Source organism: Rhinatrema bivittatum, chromosome 16, assembly GCF_901001135.1.
Source record: "Rhinatrema bivittatum chromosome 16, aRhiBiv1.1, whole genome shotgun sequence".
Lineage (NCBI taxonomy): Eukaryota > Metazoa > Chordata > Amphibia > Gymnophiona > Rhinatrematidae > Rhinatrema > Rhinatrema bivittatum.
Window position 1 is genome coordinate 24,912,570 of NC_042630.1, and position 23,076 is coordinate 24,935,645.

General features: G+C 45.6%; 1 protein-coding gene and 1 long non-coding RNA gene across 3 annotated transcripts; one reads left to right on the top strand and one right to left on the bottom strand.

Moving 5' to 3' along the window:
* Nucleotides 1-1,782: 1,782 nt before the first annotated feature.
* Nucleotides 1,783-22,826, top strand: RAB13 (RAB13, member RAS oncogene family). 2 transcript variants are annotated; one of them, XM_029580464.1, is made up of 8 exons: nt 1,783-2,155; nt 14,261-14,321; nt 14,620-14,680; nt 15,567-15,644; nt 15,897-15,986; nt 16,143-16,208; nt 16,909-16,956; nt 17,293-22,826. In XM_029580464.1, the coding sequence occupies exons 1-8, from the start codon at nt 2,032-2,034 to the stop codon at nt 17,362-17,364; spliced, it is 600 nt and encodes a 199-aa protein (XP_029436324.1). In that variant the 5' UTR covers nt 1,783-2,031; the 3' UTR covers nt 17,365-22,826. The 2 variants fall into 2 exon arrangements, with proteins under 2 accessions (XP_029436324.1, XP_029436325.1); XM_029580465.1 differs by lacking the exon at nt 1,783-2,155 and adding an exon at nt 6,963-7,180.
* LOC115077975 lies at nt 2,942-5,987 on the bottom strand. The gene is made up of 3 exons (XR_003853013.1): nt 5,237-5,987; nt 3,602-3,744; nt 2,942-3,498 (listed from the first exon to the last, which is right to left on the bottom strand). It is a non-coding gene; the product is annotated as an uncharacterized LOC115077975 (long non-coding RNA).
* Nucleotides 22,827-23,076: the final 250 nt, after the last annotated feature.

The following is a 23,076-nucleotide window of genomic DNA, read 5'->3' on the forward strand; positions in this document are numbered from 1 at the left end:
CCTTCTTCCTTGCAGCAGGCAAGTCTCTACCTTCAAGTTTAATCTACCGAAGTATTTCTTAAAAGGAAATATTCTGCTAACATGCATGAAACCCAACTACTCCTCTACTACTCACCGCCCCTCCCATGCAGTCCATTTCATGTCTTCCCATCTGCCCTGCAAGTTCCTTCGGTTTCTTGTATCCAACCTGTTAATCATTCATTGTAGTTCTAGCTGTAGTTCTCTGAGACAGTGCTCTACACGCATATATATAAATATATATACATACACGCATATATATAAATATATATACATACACACACATATATATAAATATATATACATACACACATATATATAAATATATATACATACACATATATATAAATATATATACATACACACATATATATATAAATATATATACATACACATATATATATAAATATATATACATACACACATATATATAAATATATATACATACACACACATATATAAATATATATACATACACACATATATATAAATATATATACATACACACACATATATAAATATATATACATACACATATATATAAATATATATACATACACACATATATATAAATATATATACATACACACATATATATAAATATATATACATACACACACATATATAAATATATATACATACACATATATATAAATATATATACATACACACATATATATAAATATATATACATACACATATATATAAATATATATACATACACACATATATATAAATATATATACACACACACATATATATAAATATATATACACACACGCATATATATAAATATATATACATACACACATATATATAAATATATATACATACACATATATATAAATATATATACACACACATATATATAAATATATATACATACACACATATATATAAATATATATACATACACACACATATATAAATATATATACATACACACATATATATAAATATATATACATACACATATATATAAATATATATACATACACATATATATATAAATATATATACATACACACATATATATAAATATATATACATACACATATATATAAATATATATACATACACACATATATATAAATATATATACATACACATATATATAAATATATATACATACACACATATATATAAATATATATACACACACGCATATATATAAATATATATACATACACATATATATAAATATATATACATACACACATATATATAAATATATATACATACACATATATATAAATATATATACATACACACATATATATATAAATATATATACATACACACATATATATATAAATATATATACATACACATATATATAAATATATATACATACACACATATATATATAAATATATATACATACACACACTACCCAAAAGGGAGGGAGGCTGAGTGCATCCTGTCTGGCTTTTTTTTCTTTCCTTGCATCCCCCTCTCCTTGGCCGGGGGAGGATCCTTCAGCACAGGGTCACTTCCTCCCTGACACTGCATCCCCCCCACCCCGTTCCTTGGCCAGGGGAGGATCCTGCAGCACAGGGTCCCTCCCTCTCTGATTTTTCACTCCCCTCTTTCCTTGGCCGGGGGAGGATCCTGCAGCACAGGGTCCCTCCCTCTCTGATTTTTCACTCCCCCCTTTCCTTGGCCGGGGGAGGATCCTGCAGCACAGGGTCCCTCCCTCTCTGATTTTTCACTCCCCCCTTTCCTTGGCCGGGGGAGGATCCTGCAGCAGAGGGTCCCTCTCTCCCTGATTTTTCACTCCTCCCTCTCCTTGGCCGGGGACGATCCTGCAGCACAGGGTCCCTCCCTCCCTGATTCTGAACTCCCCTCTCTCCTTGGCCAGGGGAGGGCTCTCTTCTCCTGCAGGAGGAGTTCCTCATTCCTGCAGCTCAGGGAGTGGGAGGCGGGGAGGAGCCGCTGAAAGTTTCTCACTGTCCGGAGAGGAAAAAAAAAAAAAAGAAGAAGAAAGATTCCGAGTCCTCCTCCCGGTGCAAAATGGCGAAAGCTTATGATCATCTCTTTAAACTGCTTTTAATCGGAGACAGCGGCGTGGGGAAAACTTGTCTCATCATCCGTTTCGCAGAGGATAACTTCAACAGTACCTACATCTCCACCATCGGTGAGTGCAAGACCCCCCCCCCCCTCCCCAAACCCCTTGTAAATCTCTAATAAATCCTGACCCCCACCCAGAGAGACTTCAACAGTACCTACATCTCCACTATGGGTGAGCGAAAGAGCCCCCCCTCCCCTTACCTAAACCTCCTGTAAATCTCTAATAAACTCTGACCCCCCCCCCCTCAAGACAGACTTCAGTAATCGGTGAGTGCAATAAAGCCTGCTCCACCCCTGTTCCACTACCATCCAAACCTGAGAATTTCTAATAATCCCCAGCCCCTTCCCCCTATAATAGTACCTACATCCCCACCATGGGGGAGTGCAAGATAACCCATCCCCTGTACCACCTCCACCACTACCCAAACTGGAAAATCTCTCATACATCCTGATCACCCTCCACCCCCCAGGAGACTTCATCACCAGGGAGTGTGAGAGAGCCTGCCCCCCAGACCTGCTCAGGTGTATTTCAACCAAAAGGCTTGTGAGGGAGTCCGTTGGGTCATTAGATGACCCAGGGGCAAAAGGGGGTGCTTAGGGGAGGACAAGTCTTTACAGAAGTGGATAGTGGGAACATACGCACGCCTGAAACATGCTTTAATGACGGAGATTCCGAGTGACTAAAACCAAAATATCTGTGACAATGGAGGATGTAATTGATCAGACCAGCAAACTAAAGAGGAACATCACCAGGACCAGATGGCATCCATCCCAGAGTTCTAAAAGAACTAAATCACGAACTCTCATACCTGTTGCTAATAATCTGTAGCTTTTTATTTAAAACGACCACGATTCCTGAAGAATGGAAGATTGATGCAGATTTTTAAAAGGGGCTGCTGGGTGAGCTGGGAAAATATAGACCTGTTGTTCTTAAAAACAGACTTATTGGCAATATAGATGTTCATGATTTAATGAAGAAGAGGCAATAAGGTTTCAGCAAGGGGAAGTCTTGTCTTTTGGAATTTTTGGAAGGTGTAGATAAAGGTGATTTTTAGAAGGCATTTGACAGAGTCGCCATGAGAGACTTCTCAGGAAATTGCAAAGTCAAGAGATCAGAAGCAGCATCCTATTGTGGACTGGTAATGGGTTGAAAAGCCGGAGCAGAGGGTAGGACTACATGGTCAGTTTTCCAAATGGAGAATGTCATTAGTGAAGTAACACAGGGATTGGTACTGGGGCTTCTGCCTTTTAATAGAAATAGGATAAAAATGTGGACATGTTGATTGAAAACTGGTTTGCAATGTGAAGTGAGTTTGTTTCTGATTAATGGTCGACGTCAGCATCTCTTGGCAAGGTGCAGATCTGGGATGGAGATGTGTCTGAGCTTAGTCCAGGTACCAGAGCCCAAGCCTGTCGGAAGCAGAAAGATGAATAAATACACCAGCACACTGGGCAAGTGAGGATAAGGCGGTGATGTGCTCATTCCCCACAGTAACAATGGTGGAACAGTTACCCTTTCTGTAGAGTAAGAACGGAAGAGGATCATGGAACAGCCCTGCCTTCCCAGCACCAGGAGGTGAACCTCTTCTACATCTTATTTCTGCAGATTGATTGTCAAATACTTGTTATGGGTTCAGAGACAGGAAATCTTCAACCCTGTGAAGTGTAAGCAGCTGTCTTTAGAAAGATAATTGTAACTGAGTCACATACTTAACACTCAGTTCTCCTAACTGTAAAAAATACAATTGTTTATGAGAACTGTCCTCTTCCCTATGGATGTCCGGCTCACGGTGATGAGTTGAACAGTTCTCGGATCTCTCTTTTGTTTATTTATGTAATTTTCGCTGCAGCCATATAAATCCTCTCCATTCCTGCCTACAGTTCAAGCTCCTCTTTCTCACCTACAAGATCCTTCACTACCTCTCCTCTCACTGCATAGCCCACCTCATGCCCTCCTCCTCTACCGCCAATTCCTGACTCCGTGCTTTTCCCCTGGCTGTGCCGTGTACTTGGAAGAGACTTCCTGAGCTGCTGCAACCTGCTTCCTCTCTGGCCTTATTGAAATCCTGTCTACAGACCCACCTTTTTTTTGAGGCTGCTTTTAAATCTTAATCCCTGATTGTTTGGCTTACAGTCTCATTCGTTTCTAACCATTATCTTACCAAATGAAATTCCTCAAATCTCTTTTGCCCTTTGTTTGCCCTGATTTAGACTGTGTAAGCTCTGCTGAGAAGAGACCGTGTCATATTTGTTGAACATGGCTGCCTACGTGGAATAGCGCTCTAAAAGTGTTAAGTAGTGGTAGCAGTAATCTTGTGAGACCTTGAGATCACCACATATAGCAGATCAGCAGTACATATTAATATTACTGGTGGCTGAAATGCTAAGTAATGGATTAACCAAAAGTGAGCTTGAAAAAAATGGATTTCAATATAATCAGGGTGGAGGACTCCTGGATGTCTGGAGAGAACTTTTCCCATAGATAAGCTGCAAGGATAGAGAAGGCCCATCCTGCATGAGGTGAGGCGCCAGGAGAGGAGTAGGGGGAAGAGAGAAAGATTAAGAGCAGACTTTCAGGCCGGTGCAGCACAGTGCGCTCGGCCGAGTGCACCGTTTACCATGCGATAGATGCTTGTCGGAAACGCATGGCCAATTACCCATTAGACAGTAAGGGGTTTAGTGCGTCAAACGCACAACCACCCACCCCAAGCGCAGGCGTTAACTTCTGAGAAACCTGGAAAAGTGTACAGAAAAGCAGAAAACACTGCTTTTCTGTACACCCTCCGAGACTTAATATCCTAGTGATATTAAATCAGAGGAACCAGAAATAAAAAAAAAAAAAAATCTGCCCACCAATCAGTGGGTTAGGAAAACGGACGCTCAATTTTCCCAGCGTCCGTTTTCCTAACCCATGGCTGTCGGCGGATTCGGAAACAGATGCCGGTAAAATAGAGCGTCGGTTGTCGGGACCCGCTGACAGCCACCTCTTTGCTAAGGAGGCGCTAGGGACGCGCTATTGTCCCTAGAGCCTCCTTATTAGCGGGACACCTCATTTAAATAGAGAATCGTATGCCCGCGTCAGGAGAGCGGGTGCTTAACAGGGAGCGCTCACCCGCATTTTTTTACTGTTTGTAAACAAAAACCCTACCTTGAATGGGCAGTGGAAGTGAAGCAGAGGCCAGTAGCAGGTACTGAGGAGAGGTGCAGCATGAGAATAATGGGGAAGCTGATAGAGGAGAGCTTTTTTGGAGCAGATAAAGGGCAGCCCGCGAGCACATGGCTTTTCTCTGATCCGGTATGACATGTTTGGATTCAGGCAAGGTCCAGCCCCCTGCCCTGGACTTCGCCCTCCTTTCTTATAAACTGCTGATGGAGCACCTTTTAGATGAGAGAAGATGCTTTAAGTTGTGATGCCTGGGATAGAAATGACCTTGAAACATATTTTTTGTCCCTGGGTGTAGGGAAATCCCTGTCCATCCAGTGCTAGATTTCTGAGTGCTCACAGTACAGGAGGAAGCATCTGGGTGGGCTCCTGGTAACCTCCAGTCCTTCCCCCCTCCTCCTCCTCCTCTGCTTTTCTTTTAGTGCAGCTTTAGCAGCACTGCCTCTTTAAAAGCCCGGGCTAGTGAAGACTGGTCCACAATCGGCAGTGACGGAAGTGTAATGTTGCCAGGAAATGCGATGTTCAGTCTGGCACTCGGTTACACAAGAGCTGAGCTGGCAGGGAAGAGGGGGACTGAAACAAAGGAAAGAGTCAGGACAAAGTCTGCTCCACTTCCCAGCGTGCCTTACACTGGACTCGTTAGCAAAATGTGTAATCATTAATGGGACCTCAAGGAAGACCAAAATCTAGTGCTGCAGGAGCTGTCATTCATGCCCAGTCTTGGCTATTAAGGACATGCCTGTTTGGTAATTTGATAAGAGACTGGAGTAGTTCTTATTTTATACAAAGCTCTGCCGTCAAACCAGAAAGGGGCCAAACATTTCTCCTGTACTGCGACAACTTTGTTAAAACCACACCAGGACGCTGATCTGTCCACGCAGTGATCTGAAACAGTGGAATGTAAGAACGAGGACTTCTCCTCCGTGCCCATCATGCACGTGGGCTGAGATTGTTCATCCCTACGCTGAGGGTGGCAGGGGCCTTACAGCAATAGATTACGCACAAAGGCCTCCAAGCTCTAAATACTCAAAAAGCGGCGAAGCGTGAAACGGAACGACTGAACTAGGTCTGCACACAAAGAGACGAGTGGGACTCTACCGGTGGTACGGGGGGGGGGGAAGAAGCAAGAGAATCAGATCGGGAAAACACTAGGGAAAGCACAAATACAGTGGGGAAACAGAGAGAGTTCCTTCTGCAGTCCCCACATGGATCAGAACCTGACCACGGCGAGGTGAACCTAAGCCTAAAGATGAGAGGCGGATAATAGCAGCGCAGGATGGTTCGTAGAAAAGAATCGGCAGAACAGATACACGCAGATGCCGTAAGACAGAACTGGAAATGGTTACACATCTTGCTGCTGTGTGTCACGTGCTGTTACAGAAAGACGTAATAAGGTAGCACAGCTTATCTGCTGGAAACTGTGTAAACACTATGAATTCCTGATACCAGAAAAGCACTGAAAGAACTGTAGAGAGTGAAGAAGTTGTGATCATCTGGGAAATTCCCATTCCAACCGATAAAAAGCTTGAGGCATGAAAAATCGGACATAGAAGTAAAAGCAGAAAAAACACTCGAACGGCATTGCTGATAGACACATCGGTGCCAAGTGACCATTCTGTGGAAGGTACGGACAGAGAGAAGATCCTCAACCCCCAAAATCTGCAGAGACCGAGAAAACGTGCCAGAACGATACAGAAATAGTCCTGCAGGCCCAATTAAAAAAAAAAAAAATCTTTCAGTTATAAACTCCAGGAGGAGGCTCTCTTTGGTACAATGCAAGCGTTAGACATTCGCAGTAAATCTGAGAGCTTTGAGATCCTATCCAGCATACCCTGGCTTACGAGTGAGGTTCATTCCTGTCAATGCTATGGACGCTCACATGCCAAAAGCGTTGGCTTGCTCTCAGATTTCATCAGTTCCAGTCATTAAGTGAGCTGAGTATAAAGTTGAGAAACTTTGTGAAATCTAGAGTCCTGAGTGCAGCGAGTGACTCAGAGAGCACTGTTTTGCTCTGGGATCATTCTCTACATTTAGCATATTAAATGTGAGTGCTCCTGTTAGAGGAGTAACTTGCTAGGCAGCACGTTGTGACCCAGTGGTCATGAAACAGCAATTTTGATGGGCTGAACGCCACTGGATTGGTTTATGATTTAGTCATATTTGGTTTTGCTAAAAAATTATAGAACACAGGTGGATAGGTTAAAAAAAAAAGGTTATTTTTCATCAGGCATTTAAGCTGCTCCTAATCAATCTAGTGGGCTTTTTGTTATTGTTAGATCTTTAACTCCTCCGAATCAGTCAGTGCCAGTCTGAAATTGCCTTACAATCCTGATGTTTTGGGGCAATTTTTTCATGATTTGTTCAGTTTGGAGTTAACAGTCTGCTTGGGATTAGCAATCTGTTGATATTTAGGAGAGTTGTGGGTGGATCCTTGGACCGGTGGCAGATGACCACGCCCCCGGGGGAAGATCCCGAGAGGGACCACTGGTCAGGCTCAGAGTATGGAGACACACACTAGTTCTTTTATTAGACAGTTTACTGAACCACCAGAGGTGGCAGTAGTGAGCTGGAATGCCCGGCTGGGCTGTAGTCCCTCAGAAGCTGGTACAGCGATCCCTGGAGGCTGAGCTGTAGAGAAACTGAAATATAGTGAGTAGGCAGGGTAAGCAGAGTGCATGTACCGAACCTGATGGTGAGACTCACACAATGTCTCATAGAAGCCCAGGAGCTGAAATGTATAGTCCTCGAGGAGTGAATACCTGGTTCCAGGGAAAGCTCTGAGAGAGCGATGGTAACTCACAGATGTAGTAGGCAGTGCTGACTTCCAGGCAGAAGTGAATTTGAAGAAGTCCGGGAACAAGGGCCCACGAGGAGCGAGTACCGGTTCCAGACTGCAATCTACAAAGTAAGAGAGAGAGCGAGGCCCCCCGAGGAGCGGGTTCCCCTAGTTAGTCCGAGGAGGCAGAGTAGCTTAGGTAGCAAAACCCTTGCTAACTCGATGTGTTAGCAAATTCTAAGACCTTAAATATCCGTTGCGGGTACGTCATCTTTGGGGGACGCCCCCGAGGTTCGCGCCATCGCCGGTACTTCAGTCGGGGCCGTGCCGCCCGCACGCCCCTAGGCCTCCAGAAAACATGGCGGTTAGCAGCGTGGAGCCAGTCCGGGGACGCCGGAGGACCTCGGCAGAGGAACGCCACGGGAGCCAATCTTCCCGCGGGCGGAGAGGGAGGCGCCAAAGAGGTGAGGAGGGCGGAAAGGGGGCGTCGGGAACCGACGGACACAACATGATTAAACCTGCTTTCTTCTCTTGAGTGGGTTCTGACTCCTTTAAGGTTTGGGATCAGTCTGACAAGGTCTCCCCAAGTGACTTAAGCCCCTCAGTGGACTGTTCTCGCCTTCCCTTGAAGCTGTTGAGGGTTGATGTGGCAGAGTTTATGTCAATCTCCGTGAATTAATTCTTAAACAGGAGTATAATATGCCTGACAAATTAAAGCTAGCCTCAGGGCGGCCAGTGCTTAACACGTTGAATTCTGAGCCCCCTTGATTTCCAACGAAGATTTGGGAAAGGTAGTCCTTCAACAATCTGCATCATTATTGGATGGTTTTAAGGCTGGGCATACCTCTGATAGCCTTCTTCTTTCCCTTTCCTGATGGGTTTTTTTTCTTGAGGATTTGATCTCAGTGGAGGGGGGTTTTTTTTCTAGGTTATGTTGGATCTTTGTTCAGCTTTGATCACAATATCTTGGTATTACGTCGGAAGCAGTTTGGTTTTCTCATCAGTTGAATCCTTTTTAGCAGCTCGCTCTCAAAGAGCCTACTATTTTTCCACAGTCTACAAGGATCCCGCAGGGGTCAGCTCTGTCTGTCACACTGTTTAATGAGTGAGCTTTTCCCATTTGCCAACTTCTAGCCAATCTTGATGTGAAATACCATCTGTATGCAGATGACATTCAGTTCCTTGTGCCTATTTCATCCATTTGTCTCAGAAGAGAGATTGAAATTAGTCAAGGATTGGATGTGTGAGAACAGATTAAATAAAACTGGAATTCTTTCTTTAGCCAGGTTTCCATCCGATGATATTCACAATTTTCTTACCCTGGATAGTGAAACAAAGACTGCAGACTGGGCTTTGTTACGGATTGTCTCGGTCCAGGTTCAGAATGGTAAATCTTCATTCTACAAATTGTGGATGTTAATAGCAAATAAAACCTTTGATGCCAACTTCAGATCTAAATAATTTTGGCTTCAGATTATGGTAACACACTTTTATATTGGACTTCCCCAGTCAACCCTACATGCTTTATAAATTGTGTTTAGTTCTGCAGCACGGATTGTGTGTTGCTGGGGTACAGATCCGGACTCCTATAATTCCTATTCTGCAGGATCTGCATTGCTCGCCTGTTGGTTTGAGAGTTATATTTATTGTTAATTTTTAAGGCCATGCATGGACTGACCCCCCAGAGTGTGTAAATTCTGTCCTGAAGATTCTTTCAGATCGGTCTCAAAGAACCTGCTTGATGTTCCTTTGTTTAAGCAAATGAGACTCTGGGTCCAGGACCGCTTCTTCTAGGCAGCCGGACCAAACTTGTGGAATGCTCTCCCGAACAATCTCCAGGCAGAATCCTCACTCTTGAGGTTCAGGAGTTGGTAAAAGCGCATTTTTTTCTGCAGGCCTCTGGAAGTGGTCCTTGAGCTTTTTAAAGGATAAATTGGAAGTAGTTAGGTTGGTCCATATTTTTGTGTGTTTATGCTTTTGTTCATAGTTACTGTTTGCTGTACCGTGCCGTGATATTTGTTTTATGCATGGCATACTGTAAACCACCTAGAAGTGTTGATAGTGCCGGTTAGGAATTTAAAAAATAAAATGCACCAGACATTCTCCCCATGACAGAAATTGAGAAAATCTCACAGAGAGATCATGTCTGCATTGAGTGTTTACAAAATGAGCTTTTGGTATTATTTCCCACAACATAGAAGAGATCGGCAGATTAGAACTCTTTGCTTTCCCAGTTTGCTCGTTTGTCTCCATCCTGTGCTGCTGCAGACCCTCTTCCCTCATTAAAAGCATTTTAGAATTTATGGAAGAGGACTGTGACCAGCTCATGAATGCCAGATCTGTACCTCTATGAACAGATCCATCGCGTGAAGAATGAAGCATCTAGGGCCGTTAAGGCCTGGAATTCATAAGCCACACTGCAGGCAAAGTTACTCTGGCAAGTGCTTGCTGAAGACCAAACCTGTCGCTATGTACCTGGGACCCAGAGCAGATGAAGATCTGAGACCATTTCTACAGCTGCCCCCTTCCCACACCGTGTGTAAGAGGAGCAGGCTGACGGTTCCAGCTCCTCACAATTACAGAAGCGTAAAGTCTGCCAGGGCTTTGGGTTTTAGCATTGCCTCCTTTTTCTTCCCTTCCCAAGGATGTGCCATAGATCACTGCGCTCTGTCCCCGAGGTGCCGCTTTCTGTCAACTTTATACGCAGCGATGCAGAAGAAACTGAAAGAGGGGAGCAATTGCAGTGGTGACATTTTATATAATACTTTACGTGCAGATGGGATCCAAAGCGCTTTATGGTACCCAAAGACCTGTGGGATGGTAAAATGACTCGTTAGTGGCAGAACCAGGATTAGAACCTACTTTAAGCATTCATCCTGACCTCCTGCCTCATGTCTGAAATGCTTGCTAGGAAACAGTGCCTTTACTTTCTCAATTCCACGTTCATCTCTGTGTGTCTGAAGCATGTGCCTCACCATCTGTCATAGGATCGTTCTCTGCTACGCGCTGCCGACTCCTTCCTTTGCACGTCCCTCCCGCAGCGGACGGCTGCCTGAAAGCTCTCTTCGCCTTGCACAGCTCATGACACCAAACTGAAGGAGTTCCTGAAGATACTCCAAATGGATTCGGTCAGCGCTGAGGCTGAAAAATGATTCACACGAGTTACGCAACTCAGAAACTGGACAGGAGTTATTTCAGCTGGCGAGAGACAGAAATAAGCAGCAAGTAGTCCTTACATATCTATGATCCTCTGCATTAAAGAAAAGAAATTCTAGAGATGGAAGAGCAAAGGGGAGTTGAGGCAGGAGTGGGTAATCTATGCAGATGAGCCCTTGTAGCTAGGATTCGGACTGATGTTCTGGTCGCCCAGCTCTGCTTCAGATTCTGAGATCCCGGTGGAACGCTTTTAAAGAGCGGCGTGATTAGCTTAGGGGAGCAATCTATCCACACAGAGCTGAAACGTCAGATCCACGCATGCAGTTTTCCCCTCATTCCCCCCTTGCAGAAACAGCAAATGTAGGCACTTCTATACCAGATTACGTGGAGCCACCAGAGGAGAAAACTAAGTGGACAGTTTTTCTTTCAAAATTCATTGAAAGCCCTGTAGCTTGCCACTAGGTGACAGACTCAAACTTGCCTCCTTCATGACTTCTGCACTTTAACACTGCCTTCTGCTGATCTGATCCCAGGCTAGGAATAAGTAGCCCCCATCCCCCATTACTTTTTTCTCTTTCAGTACTGCAGATATGATCCTCAACTGTTCCTCTGTGATCCGCCTGTATTTATCCCAGGCTTTACCCCTCACTCCCCCACAGCTAAGGATCCTCTGTGCTTATCCCAGGCTTTACCCTTCACTCCCCCACAGTTAAGGATCTCTCTGCTTATCCCAGGCTTTACCCCTCACTCCCCCACAGCTAAGGATTCTCTGTGCTTATCCCAGGCTTTACCCCTCACTCCCCCATAGCTAAGGATCCTCTGTGCTTATCCCAAGCTTTACCCCTCACTCCCCCCCAGCTAAAGATCCTCTGTGCTTATCCCAGGCTTTACCCCTCACTCCCCCACAGCTAAGGATCCTCTGTGCTTATCCCAGGCTTTACCCCTCACACCCCCACAGCTAAGGATCCTCTGTGCTTATCCCAGGCTTTACCCCTCACTCCCCCCCAGCTAAAGATCCTCTGTGCTTATCCCAGGTTTTACCCCTCACTCCCCCACAGCTAAGGATCCTCTGTGCTTATCCCAGGCTTTACCCCTCACTCCCCCACAGCTAAGGATCCTCTGTGCTTATCCCGGCTTTACCCCTCACTCCCCCCACAGCTAAGGATCCTCTGTGCTTATCCCAGGCTTTACCCCTCACTCCCCCACAGCTAAGGATCCTCTGTGCATATCCCAGACTTTACCCCTCACTCCCCCCACAGCTAAGGATCCTCTGTGCATATCCCAGACTTTACCCCTCACTGTCCCCCCACAGCTAAGGATCCTCTGTGCTTATCCCAGGCTTTACCCCTCACTCCCCCACAGCTAAGGATCCTCTGTGCTTATCCCAGGCTTTACCCCTCACTCCCCCACAGCTAAGGATCCTCTGTGCTTATCCCAGGCTTTACCCTTCACTCCCCCACAGCTAAGGATCCTCTGTGCTTATCCCAGGCTTTACCCCTCACTCCCCCACAGCTAAGGATCCTCTGTGCTTATCCCAGGCTTTACCCCTCACTCCCCCACAGCTAAGGATCCTCTGTGCTTATCCCAGGCTTTACCCCTCATTCCCCCACAGCTAAGGATCCTCTGTGCTTATCCCAGGCTTTACCCCTCACTCCCCCCACAGCTAAGGATCCTCTGTGCTTATCCCAGGCTTTACCCCTCACTCCCCCACAGCTAAGGATCCTCTGTGCTTATCCCAGGCTTTACCCCTCACTCCCCCACAGCTAAGGATCCTCTGTGCTTATCCCAGGCTTTACCCCTCACTCCCCCCACAGCTAAGGATCCTCTGTGCTTATTTGAGGCTTTACCCCTCACTGTCCCCCCACAGCTAAGGATCCTCTGTGCTTATCCCAGGCTTTACCCCTCACTCCCCCCACAGCTAAGGATCCTCTGTGCTTATCCCAGGCTTTACCCCTCACTCCCCCACAGCTAAGGATCCTCTGTGCTTATCCCAGGCTTTACCCCTCACTCCCCCCACAGCTAAGGATCCTCTGTGCTTATCCCAGGCTTTACCCCTCACTCCCCCCACAGCTTTGGGTTGGCGCTAATTTCTGAAAGTAAAGTGTGCGGCTTGGCTGCACATTTTACTTTCTGAATCGCGCGCATACCTAATAGCGCCCTCAACATGCATTTGCATGTTGAGGGCGCTATTAGGTTCGGTGGATTGGACGCGCGTTTTCGGCCCCTTACTGAATAAGGGGTAAGGGAAAACGCGCGTCCAGTGGCAGGTTAACAGTGCGCTCCATCGCACTGTATCGGCCTGAAAGTAAATGATGGCTATAGTCTGATAACCAGCACCGTGGGATTATAAACACTCACAGGGGCTAAAAACAAGCACCATGGGACTATAAGCACTGTGCTATGTGCTGATAAATCAGAACCATGGGATTATAAACACAGTAGGGTATGTGCAGCTAAACAGCATCACACTCTTCTGTGTGCTGAAAGCCAGCATTATGGGATTATAAACACTGCACTATGTACTGATAAAGTTGATGTATATTCCACCTTTCGGCATTGCAAAGCCAGGGGGCTCAAATCTAAGTACCCGATTCACTAAGGGCCTGGTTTTAAAAAGCATTGTACGGGAGTAAAACTGGGTTCCACTCAAGTAAATGCACTTCACTCAAGTAAGTGGGGCCTTTGAAAACTGCTACAATAGTCGTTCCATTTACCTGCGTAACTCCTTCTGAAAATTACCCCCTAAGGCTTTTTTCCCATAGACACAAAATGGGAGAAAAGCCGTAATGAATCTGGCCCTACGCAAGGGAGGGTGAAGTGACTTGCCCAGGGATTTGAATCTTGCTGCAAACCAGGGAAGTCCGGGTTCATAGGCCACAGTCCGTTATAAAAAGTGCTACAACTCCATGTGCTGGTTGTAGCTAGACAAAGCAATGTTTTATTCTATGATGCTGCTGTCAGTGTATATTCTGGTGACCTGCTGATAAATAGCATCACAGAATTATAAACTCAGCACAATGGGATGTCCTCGGTTTTTATCACTAAGTTGTTTTTTTTTCATTCTTTGTGTTTTGCAGGAATTGATTTCAAGATCCGAACAGTTGAGATCGAGGGTAAAAAAATAAAACTGCAGGTTTGGTAAGTGGGAACCGGCTGGCCATCTGGGCTTTCAGCGTCACTCAGAGTCACCGAATGCCACCTAGGAGACGAGGTGGTTTGTGGAATAGGAAAATAGTATGCACTGGTTCTGCAGCAGCACAGCAGTGCATGGGATTCAAAATTCTGCTTAAATTTAGAGTTGAGGGTGAGGAAACGCATCTGCTGTTCTTACATTGCACTGCCCTGCTCTGGCAGTCATTGCTGGAACTGATGACAGGGGCTAAATAGTGTGTCTCCATCACCTTATGGATTAATAACCCATCTTTGTCTCTTGCAGGGACACAGCAGGACAAGAGAGGTTTAAAACCATCACAACAGCCTATTACCGGGGAGCCATGGTAAGCAGTGCGCTGACCATATTTAATATCATTTCTGCTCCATGCTTGGCTTCCTTGGATTCCTCCCTCTACTAGTGCCCAGATGTAATGTGCTAGATGAAAGCACTTCTAAAAAGAAAAGCTAGAAAAGAGTTATAACTGAGTAAGGCACCCCAAAGCGCACCCTGCAGTGAGAAATCAGCAAGTCCTGCTTTACTGCTCAGTCTGTCTGTGATTACAGGCCAGCCAGCAGGCCATTAATGTCCTGAAAAATCCCTGATCAGAAGGCAAGAGGAGAATCTGCAAAGTGGCAGTTACAACCCTGATCAACAGGCGAGGGGGAAATTTGCACAGAGCGGCAGCTACAACCCTAATCAGAAGACAAGGGCGGAATTTGCACAGAGCGGCCTGTGCAGACTGAAAGGACCATGCTGGTTTTGTTCTGACGTAATTTATTATGCTATTTAGCCCAGTCATTCCAGTGACAGCCCTTGGCTGTGGGCAGTGCACCAGGGCCCTTTCTGGGACCCTGCAGTCCAACCACCATTGCATAATGACTGGGATTCCCTCTCTCTAGGGTCTATCCATGTTGCATCTGCAGCCTGCCTGAGAGCAGATCTGACTTGAGAATCTTATCTAGGTCCACTGTTGAACTATCAAGCTGGCCCAATACATTGATTTTAGTTTACATTCAACCTGTGTGGACATGATGTTACCTGTCCATAAAAGATTTGCCTAGAGGACCTTAAGAAGAGTGTATTTCCTGTTTATTTTGCTTGAGTGCTTGCCATATTGTTATTCCATTACTTGGATTCTTCTGTGTCCTTAGCTTCTTAAAAGGTCTTTCTATTTGTTTTTCTGCTTGCTTTTTCAGGACTTAAATTGTGTGCTCTTTTTTTCCTTTTAGGGGATAATTCTTGTCTATGACATCACAGATGAGAAATCTTACGAAAATATCCAGAACTGGATGAAAAGCATAAAAGAGGCGAGTATTACTGCAGCATTCGGTGAAACCCAGCGTGGAGAACCCGGGCGGGGTGGGAAAGAAGCACAGAGGTGTCCGATGCTCCAGAGCCGAGTTTCTCCTGCAGAGGCCGCGGTGGTCTCTGCTCATCACAGAGTGACTGAGCTACCTGTCCCAGGCGCTCCGGGTCGGCAGGGTTTGGTATTTGCTTCGGTGGCAGCCTGTTTAAGCCCTTAGGTCACAGAGACTGCTTCTCCACTTTACTCTCCACAGAATGCATCAGCAGGAGTGGAAAGGCTTCTGCTGGGAAACAAGTGTGACATAGAAAACAAACGGAAGGTCCCTACGGAGAGAGCCGATAAGGTCAGTGTGTGTAGGCAGAGGCCAGAAAAGGCCAGGCTGAGGCATGAAGAAAAGAGGAGGGGGGAGGAGGAGAGGGCCAGGTGAGGAAAGGGAAGTCTCCTATTCAGGATCTCAGAACCAGAAGACAACCTTCCTTTCACCCTTCTTTCCATGCAGCTAGCAAAGGAGTACGGAATACGATTTTTTGAGACCAGCGCCAAGTCCAGTGTGAACGTAGACGAGGTGAGAGTTACAAAAATTGTGTCCTCACTTTACCAGCATGTCAGAATCCTTCAATATACATAAGAAACAGATGAACCAATGGGGAGAAAGCGTAAATAAAAATACAGCTTTTTTTTTCTGCCTCTAAATTTCGTAGAATCCTGGAAATAAAGGGCTGGAAAGGCCCTCAGCAGTTTATCTGGGTTTGATTCCCAGGTCAGGGATGCTGGGGAGGCATCACAGTCCCTGGGAGGACGGAGTCAGTCAGTCAAATGCAACAGCGACACCTAGTGGCCAGATTCAGGACCCATGGGTACAGGATTCCAAGAGGATCCCTGGTGCGTGGCCCTGGCTGAGGACTGCCACTGCGATGAGTGGGCTGTGAGTTGGGAGGGGATGTAATAGAGAGGCGAGAACCCTGGATAGTTATAAATGAAGGCCCACTAGAGGCTGGTGCTGACTGAGCTGTAAGCCCAGGAGGAGCAGCAGGAAACCGCGAGATCCAAAAAAGATGAAAAAGTACCTACTTTGTTTGCAAGCAGCGGTGCATCCACCCGACAGCACTGTGGGCTGCCGCGAAACCATTTCTCCTTACGTTGTTTATAAGCTTATCAAGTCGGACAGAGTCAGACACTTCCCACCTTGTGATATTCCCCTCCGCGTTACTGAGCAGAGAGTTAATAACCTTTTCTCTTCTATCCTTTCCCTCCCCCTCTCCAAGGCTTTCAACGCACTGGCTCGTGATATCTTAGTAAAGATCTCCAAGCGAGTGAGTATTGCAGGGAGAAGACTCGTTATAGTGGTGCGGGTTTTGGGGTGTAAGGGAAGTGGGAAGGGATGATGGAGGGGTTGCTGTGGGACTGGTTTTGGATGGTGTTTTGGGTACGAGGGAATTATGGAGAAGGGATGATTATGGGAAGGGCTGCCTGGGGGACTGGGTGCGATTGGGTGTTGATGCTTTGAGGAAAGGTTGATGGAGGGGCTGGAAGTGACGAGGTGTCAGATGGGGTTTTGGGCTGGTGCGAACTCTCTGATAATACACACTTTTTTTTTTTTTTTTGGTGATCTGCATCTTAATGTATTTTTCTTTTGTCCTGTCCACCAGAATCCCACCAGTAAGGCCCAGCTGGATCTGAAGAGTGCTGAGAAAAGGAGCAGTAAATGTTCATTGGTCTGAGGCGGCATTGCGCAGTCATTCATGATAGCCGAGTACTGGGGGTGGGGGGGGGGGGGGGAAAGGGACTGGACAAGAGCCAAAGTCTTCCACGCTACATTTCTATCCCTACCGCGCACTGCTGCTGCAGAGGGAGCACAAAGTGCCGTCAGCCCGGAAAGCTTGGACATTCCATCCCTGTGCGGGTCGCGGGGTCAGCGCTGTCGGTCTGCGGCTGGCAGTCTGCTCAGGCAGAATGAGGCCGATCATCCATTCACTGTGAGGGCGTGAGTAGAAAGGGCCGAGCCAGTCCTTGCCGGTTTCTCGTCTACCCTGTCCACAGTATTTCAACTTTAATTCGCACAAAGAGATTTAAAGCAGTTGCTGGTTGGGAGCCGTTTATTTTGTTTCCAAAGTCCTTGGATTCTTCTTTGAAATTAATGCTAAAAAGTGTCAGCCATCAAAATAGGGAGCTGACAGAGAGCCCAGAGCTGAATCCCTCGAAAGCGCTAACATTATAGATCGTCCTGCTTCCAAGGCACCTTCCCCTGGTTGTTAATTCAAAAGATGCTGCACTCCTTGATCACTGCTAGTGGCCTTTTTTGGGGAACACCTACATTAATTTCTGGAGAACCTGCCCGTGCTGTTTGCTGGTTGCTGAAGCTCTTGGCATCTCTTCTTCATGTTACTAGAAGCCACAGATTATCCCACAAAAGGCTTTTAATTGCGTGGCACTTATGTTTGCACGGAATTCCACATGCTCTGAGTTAGAAGCCAGCAAACCTTGGGAGAGTGATTCATAAGTGGCTGAAAAGAAAGGGAGCCCCAAGCTAGAGTGACAGGTAATGGTGGCTGTAAAGTGCGAAAGAGGACAGACTTCAGAGGTTTTTAGGGTGCTGGGGAGCTGTGAAGAGGGAGGGGCTTGAAAAAAGTAGGTGGAGCTTCTTGGGGAAATAGGAAGGTCTTGATTCAGATCCAATTTTGACCCACTCTTCTTGTGGACTTTAGATTCTGCAAGAAAATAACCTGTTCCTTAATGCAACTGAGTTAAAACATGACTGGCTTAGCCTAGACCCGATAACGTGGCGAGGAGGCTGTAGATAACAGTACAAGCAGCCTGATTTGGATTTGGTTTTTTTTCTCTCTGCTCTTGGAAGGAAACTTAGAAATAGGAAACGAGCCCTACCTTAATGCACGAGGACAGCAGGCTTGCTTTCCACTTTCTACCTGACATGTTTTCCGTCTTAACAGGGTTGGGGTGTGATGGATTCTGCTGTAGCAAGGTCAACATTTGCTGAGTTTTGGCGTTAGCAACGCTCAGCAGAAAGATTTTCTCTTCACAGAGAATTCTTGCAGTGGAGACAGAACGGGGCCACCGTGTTTGTCCACGTCACAGACTCTACTCTTCTCTCCTCTCCCCCATATTATATATTCAGAATATATGGAGCTAGGAATAATATCCATGCCTTACCTCTAGTCTTGGAAAAGTAGGAAACCTTAGTGCACGTTGTAAAGCTGGTGGAAAGGACATGTAATCCATCATTCCCAACGTGTGAGTGAGGGGATCTTTACTACAGAGAGAATGGAGGCGTGATGCCTGGTACTGGAAGAGATTACCCCTCGTTCATGACACTAGATGTGACACCAAGGAGAGGAAGAGATTGCATGACTATGTAAACTTAAGCCCAGGCAGCCTCTGCTCCCACACCCCCAGGTGCCTAGATATAGCGGTTTGTGCCATAGCACAGCCTGGGCAGAAAGCTGCTCCTTGCAGTCAAACCTTGGAAGGAAAGTATTCTGCCACAATCCCTGATTTTTTTTGGCAACGCCTTTTTCAGTTGCTCCCAAATTCATGTATTTTCCAGGTCCTGTGTTGAGCATAAGGAAAAGGTACACATAGGAGCGAGCATTGTAAATACACTCACCTGCTAACTGTTTAATGTTTTAACCATTCACATCCGGTACAGTTTCATAGGTCAAAGAGGAACCTGCCAAATGACTTTTCAAGAAGCAGCCACAGCAGAAGTTGCTTTAGGGGTTTTTGGACATTCTTAATGCCATTTTTCTCTGCAAACATGCACACTTTTCACTGTCTTAGAGGCAACATCTGTTCCAGATCAGTAAGAACAGGTCAGGCATATCTTATTTTTCTACTCCTCTGTTTCAATACTGCCCTGTCCTTCTGACCTGGAGCCATGATCTCACCCCTGCTTTGTACCTTCTGTACTTCTAAAGCATCCTAGAAATAACTGGCAAGTTTAATAAGTATCTTTTTTCAAAAAGCAGCCTTGTGGCTTTATTCTCTAGTGGGTCAAAAACATTCGCACGGTTTTGGGGCTCCAGAAGGTAAATATGTATCAAGAAATTAAGGTTTTGACAAATAGCAATGGTTATTTGGGAGATACGAGAAGTGTTTTAAAACATATTCAGCACTGCTGAAAAAAGAAAATTCAGGGCACTCAAGAAGCAGCCAGCATAAATGCCATGCACAAGCTGTCTACAAAGGTTTATTCACACACACACACACACACACATGGTTTGCAGTCACCACCTGAACCCCTAAAGCCAGATACATTTACTGCTGCTCAGGGCAGAAGTAGTGTTGTGGGGATCCCTTGCTACAGCCATTCATCTCCCATTTATTATCTGTCACTTTTTCTTTTACTCTCTCTCAGCTAAATTCGCCAGCCTTGCTCAAAGAAACTCTGCTATTCTAAGTCACATGCCACGGAAGAGAAAGATGACAAAACCTTTTTTTTTTTTTGCTTGGAAAGCCCAAATCACTGGCTGCACTAACAGCAAAAGCTGCTTTTAAAAAGACTGCTATCTTTTTCGCCACAGCAGACTGTGGCACATGCACCTGAAAGTGTTTTGCAAGACCCTGCGTCCTGCGCAACCAACTTCATACACTCGGTCAGTGCACGTGCTCCTCCCATGCCTGCGTTACCTGTGCCCATACTGTACACATGCAAACTTATTCTAGCACTCATGCTCACGCAGCCCTACCCCTTACAGGGAGACGATTATACAAAAAATGAAGCTGCTCTTTAACTCCGGTTTATGGACTGACCCATTTCTGGCCCATGAAGCGCACAGAATTCAGTTACATGTGACTACAGTGCTAGTTACTCCCCCATCAAAGACTTTTGCCAGGCTCGGTATTGGATTTGGGGACACTGCTTGTGTTAGGAGGCAACTTACTCCTATGTTTTTGGACAGTTTGGTAATTTTTGGATTATTTGATATGACTATGTTCTTTTTAAATGCATCTATTATTTTATTTACAATTCGAAAATACTTGAAAAAATGTTTTCATTATCTCCACACAGACTGCTTTTGGGGGTAAATGGTATGACCAGCAGTGATATCAGTTACGCCAGGGGTTCGCAACCCAATCTCCTGGACACACCTAACCAGGCAGGGTTTCAGGATATTCACAATGAATGTACATGAGATAAGATCTGCATACAGTGTAGGCAAGGCTTGCAAACCTATGTCATGCATATTCATTGTGGACTACCCTGAGGACAGGCTTGAGAACCACAGAGCTACGCTAATGATTCCTAGCTTTCCGATTTCCTAACTTATATAATCATTTTTTAATATTGGCTGTCTGAATTATTTTTCACTTATTTTTAAGAGTGTAGTATCTCCTTCTACTGATGATTTCTGTCCTGTGTGAGGTTTGACTGCTCCTTCTATCTAGTTTCATTGAAAAACACCACCCACTTGGCAGGGGTGTTGGATGGCCCCTCTCTGAGTCTTGAGTTGTGTGTGTGTGCGTGTCTGTGTTGGATGTGGGTTCCTTCCTCTCCCCAGAGGTCTACGATTCATTCTCCGGCTCGTCCTTCCACTAGAGGACCGCAATGCTATACTGGGGCTGGAAACAAGCGAAAAGGGCTGTACCACGACCAAAACTGTGATGACAGATAATTCACCTCAAAAAGGGTCATGCCTTCCCCTCCCTGGTAAACCTAGCGCTGTGTTTCCCCTCACTGTTTTCCATGTTAGATACCAACTTAAGTGTGGGCAGCCGTTTTTAGGCCCCTGCCCACGCTTTGTGCTGCCGAAATGTTGTGAGCATGCTCCGTGCGTGCTGCCAAATTCCAGCTGCTGCTGTCAGTACTGACTTTGCATTTCCAAAACGGGGCTAATGAATGGCGTGCACTTTCTCCTACTAAAGCAGACACGGTGGTTTAGTGCTGGAGAAGAGAGAGGGGACTAGGACTTAGGGACATTGCTGAAGGGTTGCCATAGCCTAGGCTGCATCGACCCCTGCACACAGAGATGTGCTCCCATATTATTCTTGCCCCTGGAGGGGGAGGGGGGATTTGGGCCCCGTCTGTTGCTGCTGCCTCCAGAGGCAGAGATCTGGGCCCTGCGTTAGTGGATAATTTGCCCCTGTTGTATTTGCGGCAGTGGCGTAGCCAGAATTATGGGCACTAGGCCTACAGGTCGGAGCCGTGCTGATTATACTCTTATTGACAAATATTACCTTAGTACGCACCTGACAGAAAGGCTGCAGTCATTATCTTGCATCATGGGTGACATTTTAAAATGTTTAAAACGGAATGACTTCAAGCACTCGGCAATGCTAAACCACTATAGACTCTTTCATCCCCCACGGTTTCTCTGAAACATTGCTGGGGACAGGGTGGGGAGTTGAAAGACTATAGTCTGTAGGTCCCTCAATCCCCACCCTCTCCTCAGCATCAGTGGCCTCTCACTTCCTCCGGCCGCTGTCTCTTAGCAAGTCTTTTGCTAAAAACTAATGACTTGCTGGGCCACTCTAAACAAGGGTTACTTTTGGATGCCCCCAACTCCTCTCCTATGGCACTTATCTGTATGCATGGATTTCCACATTATTGCCGAGCGATCTATAGAGGGTGGGACAGAATGCCTATGTAAACCTTGTAGGATGAATTTAGTAAAGTGATAATCTGAATCCTCAGAAACTTCCAACATTGAGGACACAGCAGAACTAGGCTGTTTCCCTTAACAACTCATCAGACAAAACAAAATTCAAATTCTGATGTTATCTCACCAAAAGTGTAATCTCCCTCCACTGCCAAGCACACCCTGGACAAAAAAAACACATTCAGCACTTATAGAGCAAATGCCCTAACACACTGATCGCCAGATTCAAACAGCAACAACTCTACCTATGAAAAGATAACGCTGCAAATCTTACAATAGGCTCTAGAACACCTAACTGCTTTTGATGCCTACCCAGAACTGCTTACTTCCATCACACATGAAGAACACAGACACTCAGTAAGTAAAGAAAAAGGGCCCATAAATGAGAAACGTGTAGTCAAAAGCTGAACCGGAACCCCTATGAATTCAAACTCTGCAAGCAGCGTAACACTGGAGAGACAAATGCATTTTCTTCTGGATGGTGCAAAATACATCATATGAGAGAGCGTTTCCCAAAACTGATCTATTCCAATCAGTAAACTGAAAATAAAATGCTTTTGTTTACCTTTGCTGTTTGGATGGTTTTTTTTCATATTATGTTGGGATGAGCCTCTCTTTTCCACTTGTCTTGTTTGCCTTCTAACTCCTTTTCCACAGTCTCCTTTCCATTTTTCTTTTCTTCTTTCTCCCCTTGTTTCAGACCTTAATCCTTCCATCTGTTCTCCATTTCTATTTTTTCTGCCTCTGTATCCACTTCTCCCCTCTCTCACCCCTCACCAACCTACAAGCTTTCTATCTCCCACCCCTTATCCAAGCCAT

Coding starts and splice junctions, on each gene's coding strand:
- RAB13 (XM_029580464.1), top strand. CDS start 2,032: ATGGCGAAAGCTTATGATCATCTCTTTAAACTGCTTTTAATCGGAGAC. Junction 14,681..15,566: donor CCTATTACCGGGGAGCCATG/GTAAGCAGTGCG, acceptor TTTTCCTTTTAG/GGGATAATTCTTGTCTATGA. Junction 15,987..16,142: donor CTACGGAGAGAGCCGATAAG/GTCAGTGTGTGT, acceptor CTTTCCATGCAG/CTAGCAAAGGAGTACGGAAT.